Source organism: Monodon monoceros, unplaced genomic scaffold (genome assembly GCF_005190385.1).
Source record: "Monodon monoceros isolate NGI ecotype Baffin Bay Population unplaced genomic scaffold, NGI_Narwhal_1 Super_Scaffold_18, whole genome shotgun sequence".
Taxonomy (NCBI): domain Eukaryota; kingdom Metazoa; phylum Chordata; class Mammalia; order Artiodactyla; family Monodontidae; genus Monodon; species Monodon monoceros.
In genome coordinates this window covers 107,472,200-107,481,626 of record NW_021703774.1, presented here as the reverse complement: position 1 = coordinate 107,481,626, position 9,427 = coordinate 107,472,200, and the positions used below count along the sequence as shown (strand labels likewise).

The 9,427-nt window shown below is 40.6% G+C and overlaps 1 protein-coding gene across 4 annotated transcripts in view; it reads left to right on the top strand.

Moving 5' to 3' along the window:
* The first annotated feature begins 250 nt into the window (after positions 1 to 250).
* The window catches only part of SAMD13 (sterile alpha motif domain containing 13), a 48,507-nt gene continuing 39,330 nt past the window's right edge, over positions 251 to 9,427 (top strand). Inside the window, exons 1-2 of one of the 4 annotated variants that reach the window (XM_029229739.1) lie at positions 251 to 323; positions 5,074 to 5,158. In XM_029229739.1, coding sequence (XP_029085572.1) covers positions 314 to 323; positions 5,074 to 5,158 — 95 coding nt within the window. In that variant the 5' untranslated portion in view covers positions 251 to 313. Of the gene's footprint in view, positions 324 to 3,579; positions 3,674 to 4,524; positions 4,567 to 4,913; positions 4,950 to 5,073; positions 5,159 to 9,427 lie in introns of those variants that run through there. The other 3 variants (XM_029229742.1, XM_029229741.1, XM_029229740.1) reach the window with 3 other exon arrangements.

The following is a 9,427-nucleotide window of genomic DNA, read 5'->3' as shown; positions in this document are numbered from 1 at the left end:
GTCAGACGGGAAGAAAAAATGGTACCAGCCTGAAGACCCCCAATTTAAAAGTCTCTCTAGGAGTGTTTCCCACCTCCAGCTCCCAGGAGGTTTTAAGTTCTTGCAAATGTCCTCCCTTACCTTCTCAACGCCCCGACCTCGTCCCTTCCCTTCCGGGCCTCTCGGCTTCCGAGCCGCCCCAGCCCTTGGACCCCTACCCCGCCCGCGGAGACTACAAGTCCCGGCGTGCCCAGCGCGCCCGGCCGGCTGCATTGGGGCTGGGCGCGTGGCGGCCGGCGAGCTCTGTGCGGGGTAAAGCCTCCCGGCGCCGGCCATGCGGGGAGGTAAGTGATCCGCTCGTGCTGCGAGCGCGCTGGGAACGCGCCCGTCTTCCCCCCTCTCCAGGATGGAAGGAAACGAAGAAAGCCACAATAAAAACCGCCCTGCCCTCCCTCGTCTCTGCTGTGTGTCCGGTGCTCCTACAGCTTGTTGCACCCCCGAGCGTGGAATCTGTCACCCTGGAGTGGAACTGGGGGCAGAAGCGTGCCCGGCTCCGCGGAGAGCTGCGGCTCACCGCGGGCTGCGGGGCAGAGCTCGCAGGATGGGACCGGGAGGTGGCACGGCTCGGCTGGGCGCACAGCGAGCGCCACACCCCCCTACTCCCTTTCCAAAGACAAGCTCCCCCGGGGAGTCCCCAGTCTCAAGGACGAACGGTTTCTTCTTGAAAGTCTTAGCCAGAAACTTTCCCCTCTGTCACCAGTGCTACAAGCGAGTCGTTTGGCTATCGGACGGGACCAGCTGGTCCAAGAGGCTCTCTGGCATTTCCTCTGCTGCCCTCTGTTCTGCCCCCACCGCCCCCTCTCCAGGCCCTCCTTAGTTTTCCTTGAGATGCCCTTGGGGACCCGTTGAGCTCGGCCGTGCTCTCGGGCGGCTTCTCGAGATTACTTCTGCAGCCCTGTGCACCAGGTCTGCGCTCTGGGACGCGGGCTGGATGCGCCTGTGGGCCCACTCCTGGAGACAAGGCCGGCGGGAGGCTCCTGGGGGAGGGCACTGGGTCTCTGGGGGATGAGTGCGGATCAATAAAAGCAGCCGATCGAGGCGCCAGTTTCCCGTCCTTTCTGACCCATCTCCCCTGCTATCTGAGCCCATTCCCAAGTGTCCAGGAAAGTTCTGCTCCAGAATCCTAGCACAAGGATCTCCGAAGTTATTTTAGCACATCCCATGATATCCTGGATCAGAAGGTCTTGTCGGTTTGCATGTGTATCTCTCATTCTACGCTTACACACTACAGACACACATACACACAAACACCGTGCACACTACACATTCTGCCAACACACAAATACCACACACTACACACACCACAAACACGCACATATTACACAGCGTACACATACACTCATCACACACATTGCCTTTATGCTATGCACCACACACAACCAGACACCACACTACACACAAATACACAATTTTTATTAGCAGAGAAGAGGGTTAATATCAAACAGTTTGGTGGAGGGAGTGAAGAGGAAGTGGTTGAGTACTAGTATATATACTTATACCCACAAATGTCAGTTTATTCCAAAGTTAGAAACTAGCTGATGAGTGAAACCTCCTGTTGTCAGAATTTGTGGCTCATTTTGTATAAAATGGGATTGATTTTTCACAACACCTCCTGAAACCCATACCCTTGTGTAACAGGCAAACTTTTGATCACAGCAGGCAAGACAGGAAGGGATGTCCTTTTCTATATGTAGGAAGAAATTCCTGGAGAAACTTCACAGAATCCTTTCTCCTGTGAGTGTGTCTAAGGAAGAGTCAGCATAACTACATTTTCTTTGCCTCTTTCCTTTCAAGAGTGGCGTGCTGAACCTGATTTTTTTCTGAGCAGTGGCATGATAGTGCTGTCAGGACACCCTGTTCTCTATCCCTTGCCCTCAGGACTCACAGCCCAGCGCCCTTCCATTTGAATTTAGTTGTAGAACAGTTGAGAAATTTCAGATCAAACCCAAAAGCGTTATGGAATCTGTTGGTGAAAGAGTGCTCTATCTCCAGAAGAGTTCATCATTTTGATCAGTGGTGGTAAAACAAACAAAAAAAACCCACCTGTTTGAGCCGTGCTTAAAAAACGTTACTCAAAAATATAAGAACATTTAGAATTCTTTCCTAAATTATTATTATTTGCTCTTTCAAGGGGGCAATGGCAAAGATGGGCAGAGACAGCCCTTGAAATTTTTCTCAGCGATGATCTTTCAAGAAGTTGAAAATTTCTAATATAATTTCTGCAATAAGTAAGGGGAAAAACTTGACTTTGAAATTCAGGTTGCAAATTTGGATCATAGTTGCTGATCTTCTAGTACCCTTAAAAAGTACTAAAGAAAAGGGAGACCAGCAGGTTTCTCCTCAATTCTGCCTGAAGTCTACACACGATTACAGCAGCAGATGACTTTTTCTAGGATCCTTCTTGAGAACCTGTAATTCTCTGCCCTACCTTGAGAGGTTTTGTTGACATCTTGACCTAAAAGTGTGCAAATATTGATTGGTGTTTATTTCACTGACAACCATTTATGTTTCTAGTGTATGTACAGCACATTTGTGGAATGGTAATGTTTCCCTTGAGCACTAGTTCCCAGCCAAGCAAGCAAGAGAACTGTGAGGTTGACCGGGGTAACTTAATCAAAAGATCGTGCCCAGCCCCTACTCCATCTCCCACTTACCAGACCTGGGACCTAGGATGGTGGTGGAAGATACTATGAATTTGGGGGCTGGCACAAGATCTTCTTTTTCATATGTAACTAATATAGTACCAGGTGCTCATAGAAAATAAGTGTTGAATCTGTTGAATTATGCTTTTTACGCAACTGGGATAAACAGTTAAAATGAAACCTCCCAGACTAATTGTTTTTGTTTTGTAGAATAAGGTTTGTTTTATTTTGAATTTTTTGCTGACTTCATCTGGTAGGATGAATGCCAAAATTAAAGAATGTGGGCATTCTCAGGAGATCTGGTCATCTACTTTGCATCCTCTCTGAAATATGTTACTTCCTGCATAATGAAATAAAAGGATTTTCATCTAGGCAGTGCTTTCCTTATTCTCACAAAGAGATTACTTAAAAGCCAGCCCTGGAAACTTTGTTGGCAAGTCTCAACTAGGAAGAAAGGGTAACAGGACTGCAGCTTCTGGGTGTTCACTGGGTATAGCGCCTAAGCACCAGGCTTTCTCTTATTTTCTCTTTTCTCCTACAGGAAAGAAAAAGAAATAGTTTGACACATGGCATTCATGCTCAGAACAGCAGCAAAGACATATGATGCAGAAACAATGAAGGGGAGGGAGAAAATAAGAGGCTCTTGATATAGCTTGTTTTTCTTTGAACAAGACAGGTGCAGGGAGAATTCTGCAGTTTGGAGACTCATGATTCACTCACTTCCACTAATTGTGCTGAAGGTAGTTAGCAAAAGTGAACAGGCACACTGTAGCTTTAAAAAGTCAGCCATGAACCAGAAGGCAGTTGGTGCAGCTTGTGTGTGATTCCTAACGTCATGTTGGCTGAGAGCCAGCCTGGTTTTATTTCACTGTGTCAAATTGTACCTCCTTATTGAATTCCTTTGCCAGCCTACTTTGTGAAAGAAAACATTGGGGTTTCTTTGGCTGTTCTTGATAAGCCTATAAAAAATGACATGTTTTAGTTGCTTCTAGGTAGGTTTTCTTTTTACTCTTCCACAAAAAAAGAAAATAATAATAAGACAATGTAGTGTGGTGTTGCAGAGTATCATTGTGAGTGTTTTGTTTTGTTTTGTTTCTGAGATGCTTAGAAAATGGTGAATGTGTAACAGTTTCCAACTGAAGTGAAATCATTCTTTTGACATGGAGTAAGCTGCACTGTCTTCTGTCTACTCTGTAACGGTGTGTGGATGTATGTTCATATCTATATGTATCTTAAATGTTGGATTTCTCTATGGATGATCTAAGTGGTTTAGCGACTGGAAGTTTGTGTGTGTGTGTGTGTGTGTGTGTGCGTGCGCGTGTGTATGTATCAGCAGTGAAGATAATCCCACACTTAACAGTATTATTTGTTAATCATCTACTTCTCTAACAGTGATAAAATCTTGTGAATATACTAAATGAATGATGCACTTGTCATGTCAGAGTAATCCCTAGGGGAAGGAGTGCCGAAGTATAAAGTGATTTGAGAGGAAATGTATTTAATTTATGGCTTCAGCTGCAGAAGAACAAGCACGTTTCAGAACTAGTTTTTTTTTTTTTCCAGCAGTTTTGTTCATAGATTTTTCATCTTGCTAATTGCATATTAATTGTGGAGGGATTTTATTTTTTCAGTCCTCTTCCTACTAAACAAAAAGACAAAGTGATGGATGCTACTATATCTCCTTGAATGTTTTGATGATTTTTATATAAATCTAACGAGTTGCCTACCCTCTCTTACACACACACACACACACACACACACACACACACACCAGCACCACCTTTCTGTGCTAAGGGCTATCTGACATTTTTGTGAGCTTCCAGATTTACCACAGTGTGGCCATCTCACAGATGGGTTTTTGAGGTTTTCATTGAGAATATGTGAGGTAGGGGAATACTTGCTGACGAAAGCTTTAAGTGCTCTTTTGCATCGCAATGAAAAAACAGAGGAGCAGTGGGAGTGGACAGAAAAACAAATACAGTAAGAAAAGAAGAAATCATAGCCCGCGGTGGGAAGGGGAGGAAAAGGGGGATTGTTTTTCTCGACTTTGACTCATTTATAAGTTACAATGTCTTAAGTGAGAGCTTGGCACCTGGAGGAAGCTGTGCCAGTTCACACAGCACTTGTTTTGAACGAGGATTCAATTTCATTTGCAAATGCTTATTGTCAAGGCAGGGAGTGCCAGTACAGATGAAAGCACACCCCAATAGTCTCCTCCAGTTCTTTAGGTTTAATCACGTCTCTCCGGTCGCTGAGGGAACTAGAGATGTAAGCAAACATACGTGAACTGGTGTGAGGCTGTAAAAGGGGCCATTATGTTTCCGATTCAGAATATATATTCTTCTCTCACTTTCTAAGAATTAAACACAAGCTTTTCTCCCTTATTGATTAGTTGCTGAAGTAAAGGAAACCTGCAGCCTCCCCATGCTATCTGTTGACATGGAAAACAAGGAAAATGGCTCTGTCGGTGTAAAAAAGTAAGTGAAACTGGCTTGTGAGTTCTGCTTCTACAAACAACAGAGGGACTTGGGTTCTATTTTTATACTTCTTGCTTATCGAGTACAATACACTGTTTGGGGGTTGTCTTGGTTGATTGGTCTGCACTGGCCACCAACCTCCCCTCTCCCCCCAGCTCCAATTGCCTTTTTCTGTATCCATTTCTAAGACAGAGATGACTCAGACATCAAACTGTGCATCAAGGTTTAGTGTATCAGCCTTTGGAACAGGGCGGGTTGAAGATTCCAGCCCTGAGTTCTGTATACTGAGACAAAAACACAGAGCAAACATAGACTCTGCCTCCCAAGTCCACAGGCTACACGGAGGGGTGAGGTGGTGGTAGGAGGAAACAGAAAAGAGAGTTTGAGTCTTTTTTAATAAAATCACCCCTCTCAAAACTGAAAGCTATAGGGAGAGAAGGAAAAAAGTGTCAGTAAGAATACTAAGTTTAACGACTTCTCTGTCCTAATTTTATGAACTTGAATGTGAAACATTTCCATATATACCATAGTCTTCTCTTTTTACATCTGTTCTTACAGTTGAAACTTGTGTTTATATTTATTGTGAGTTATATGCTTGATTCTTTTAAATAAGAAAATTTAGTTGCATTATGTAGCGTATTCTGAAACACGCTACGTATTTCAGAGTAACTCATAAAATATCTGTAAGTATATGAAAAAAATGTATATTCTCTTTTATGAGTTATATTTTAGCTATAACCACTTGGCTTACAAGGTAAAAGTATGTTTCGAGACAGTGCTGTCTGTTTCATTTTTCCCATGTCAGTTTAAAATTGCCTTCAACTTGAGCTTTGGAAGAAACTAATTAAATGTAATCCATAGAAGCTGTGATACCTAAGTGAGGAAATAGTGTGCTATATATGTTTATGAATAGAAGGTGTATTTTACATTAAACTTACATTAAACTTAATAAAATCTGCTTTTAAAACTTCTCCCGTGGGCTTCCCTGGTGGCGCAGTGGTTGAGAGTCCGCCTGCCGATGCAGGGGACACGGATTCGTGCCCCGGTCCTGGAAGATCCCACATGCCGCGGAGCGGCTCGGCCCGTGAGCCATGGCCGCTGAGCCTGTGCGTCCGGAGCCTGTGCTCCGCAACGGGAGAGGCCACAACAGTGAGAGGCCCGCGTACCGCAAAACAAACAAACAAACAAAAAAAAAAAAACAAAAAAACTTCTCCCGTAATTTATATATCAGTGCCATGCTGCCATGCTTATTTCCAGTTTTGAAGTTTGGGGTAGGTAGATGGAGGAGGAATGAAAGAAACAGATGCTTTTTCAATGTGTTAGTTAGATCAGCTGCTCTGAGCAGTGATGAAAGTGTCCTACACTTGAACTGTCCACAATGATAGCCATGACCTGCATGTGGCAATTAAAAACTTGAAATGTGACTAGTGTAACTGATGAACTGAACTTTTAATTTTACTCAGTTTAAATCAACTTTAAAAGTTAACAGCTTCATTGAAATATAACTGACATATAATAAACTGCATGTGTTTAAAGTATAAAATTTGATAAGTTTTGACATTTGTATACAGCCATGAAACCATTACCAAAATTAGGATAAACATATCTATCACCCACAAAGGTTCCTCATAAACCTTTGTAATTTCTCCTTCCTGCCCTTCCCTTCCCTCATATCCCCAGGCAACCACTGATAAGCTATCACTGTAGATTAGTTTACTTTTTCTAGATTTTTATATAAGTGGAATTATTCATAATGTACTTTTTTGGGAGGAGGGAATGGGTCTGATTTCTTACACCCAGAATAATTAATTTGGGATTTATTCATGTTATAGTGTGTATCAATAGTTTGTTGCTTTTCATTACTGAGTAGTATTTCATTGTATGGATATACAATAGTTTGTTCACTGTTTATCCACCCACTTGTTGATGGACATTTGGATCGTTTCCATTTTTTTAGGGATTACAATTAAAGCCACTTTGGTCACTTGTGTACAGGTCTATGTGTGGACATACTCATTTCTCTTGGATAAATCTCTGGGAATGAAGTGGCTGGGCTGTGTGGTAGGTGTATGTTAAACTTTGTAAGAAATTGCCAAACTGTTTTCCAAGCTAGTTGTCCCATTTTACATTCCCACCAGCAGTGTGAGCGTTCCAGTTGTTCTATATGCTCAGGAACTTGGTGTGATCACTGCTCTTTATGTCATTAGGTGTGGTTTTAATTTTCATTTCCCTAATGACCGATGATATTGAGCATTTTTTCATGTGCTTATTTTATCCATAGACTTCTTAAATACTGTTCACATCTTTTGCCCATTTCTTATTGGGCTGGTTTTTTAATATATTATTGCGTAGAGTTTTTATATATTCTGGATACAAATCCTTTATCATGTACATGATTTGAAAATATTTTCTTGTGGTGTGTGATTTGTTTATTTTTCGTTCTCTCTACAGTGCCTTTCAAAGACCAGAAGTTTTAAATTTTGATGAAGTCCAATTTATCAATTTTTTATTTTATGGATAGTGCTTTTGCTGTCACATCTAAGAAATATTTGCCTCACCCAAGGTCACAAAGATTTTGTCTTATGTTTTCTTAGATTTGGGACTATGATTTTTGAGTTAATTTTTGTGCATGGTGTGGGATAAGGATTAAAGTCTTTCTTTTGGTGGTGGTCACAGTGGTTGTTTTTTTTGTCTGTGGATATCCAGTTGTTCCAGCACCATTTTTGGAATTGTCTCTGCAACTTTGTTGAAAAATAATTGATCATATATGTGTAGATCTATTTCTGGACTCTAGTTTATTCAAATGATATTTTTGTATATATTTATGCCGATACAACACTGTTTGGATAACTATAGCTTTATAATATACCTTGAAATCAGGTAGTATTAGCCATCCAACTTGTTCTTTTTGGAACTAGTTTTGGCACTCCTAGTCCTTTGAATTTCCATATAAATTTTAGAATCAGCTTGTCAATTTCTACCAGAAAGATGCCTGCTGGTGATTTGATTGGCATTGCATTGAATTATAGATCAATTTAAGGAGAATTGACATCTTAGCAATATCGTGTTTTCCAACTCATTAACATAGCATTTTTCTCTGTTAACTTAGGTCTTCTTTAATTTCTCTCAGCAATGTTTTATAGTTTTCAGTGTGCAGGTCTTACACATCTTTTGTCTATATCCCTACATGTTTCATATTTTTATGCTATTATTAATGGTAGTGCTTTTTAAATTTGAATTTCCAGTTGTTTGTTGTAGTATATAGAAATACAATTGATTTTTTTTATATTGACCTTGTATCCTACAACCTTGCTAAACTCACTTATTACTTCTAGTGGCTTTTTCATAGATTCTATCAGATATTTAACATAGACAGTTATGTCTTGTGAGTAAAGACAGTTTTACTTTTTCCTTCTCAGTGTGGATGCCTTTCATTTCTTTTTCCTACCTTATTGCACTGAATAGGACCTCCAGTAAAAAGCTGAATAGAAGTGGTGAGATTAGACATCCTAATTTTGTTCCTGATGTTAAGAGAAAACATTTACTCTTTTTCTTGTCTTTATTCTTCTGTATAAATGTGTCTTTCTTTTCTGTCTGCTTTTAAAATTTTCTCTTTATCGTTTATTTTTGAGCAATTTGATTATGAGACTCCGTGTAGTTTTCTTCATCTTTCTTGTGTTTGAAGTTTGTTTTGTGTTTTGGATTTGTGGACTTAGTTTTCATCAAGTTTAGAAGTTTTCAACCATTATTTTTAAATTTTTTTTTAGTCCCCCTCCGCTTCTCCTTTGGAGACTCCAGTTATAGGTTTATTTAATCGCTTGATATTGCCCCACAATTCACTGATGCCCTGTTAATTTTTTTCCAGTCTTTCTTCTGTGTTTCATTTTGGATAGTTTCTACTGCCTCCCCTTCAAGTTCACTAATCTTTTCTTCTGAAATGTATAATCTCTTGTTAATCCCACCCAATGCATTTTTCATTTCAGATGATATAGTTTTCATCTCTAGAAGTTCAACTTAGTCTTTTTTTTATATCTTCCATGTCTTCACTTAACATGTTCTTCCCTCTAGCTTCTGAACATATGAAATATATTCATAATAATTGTTTCAACGTCCTTGTCTACTAATTCTATCATTTCTCAGTCAGCTTCAGTTGATTGGCTTTTCTCTTCATTATGGGTCATATTTTTCTGCTTCTTTGCATGCCTGGTAATTTTTTATTATAAGTCAGGTATTGTGAATTTTACTTTGTTAGGTGTTGGATATTTTTGT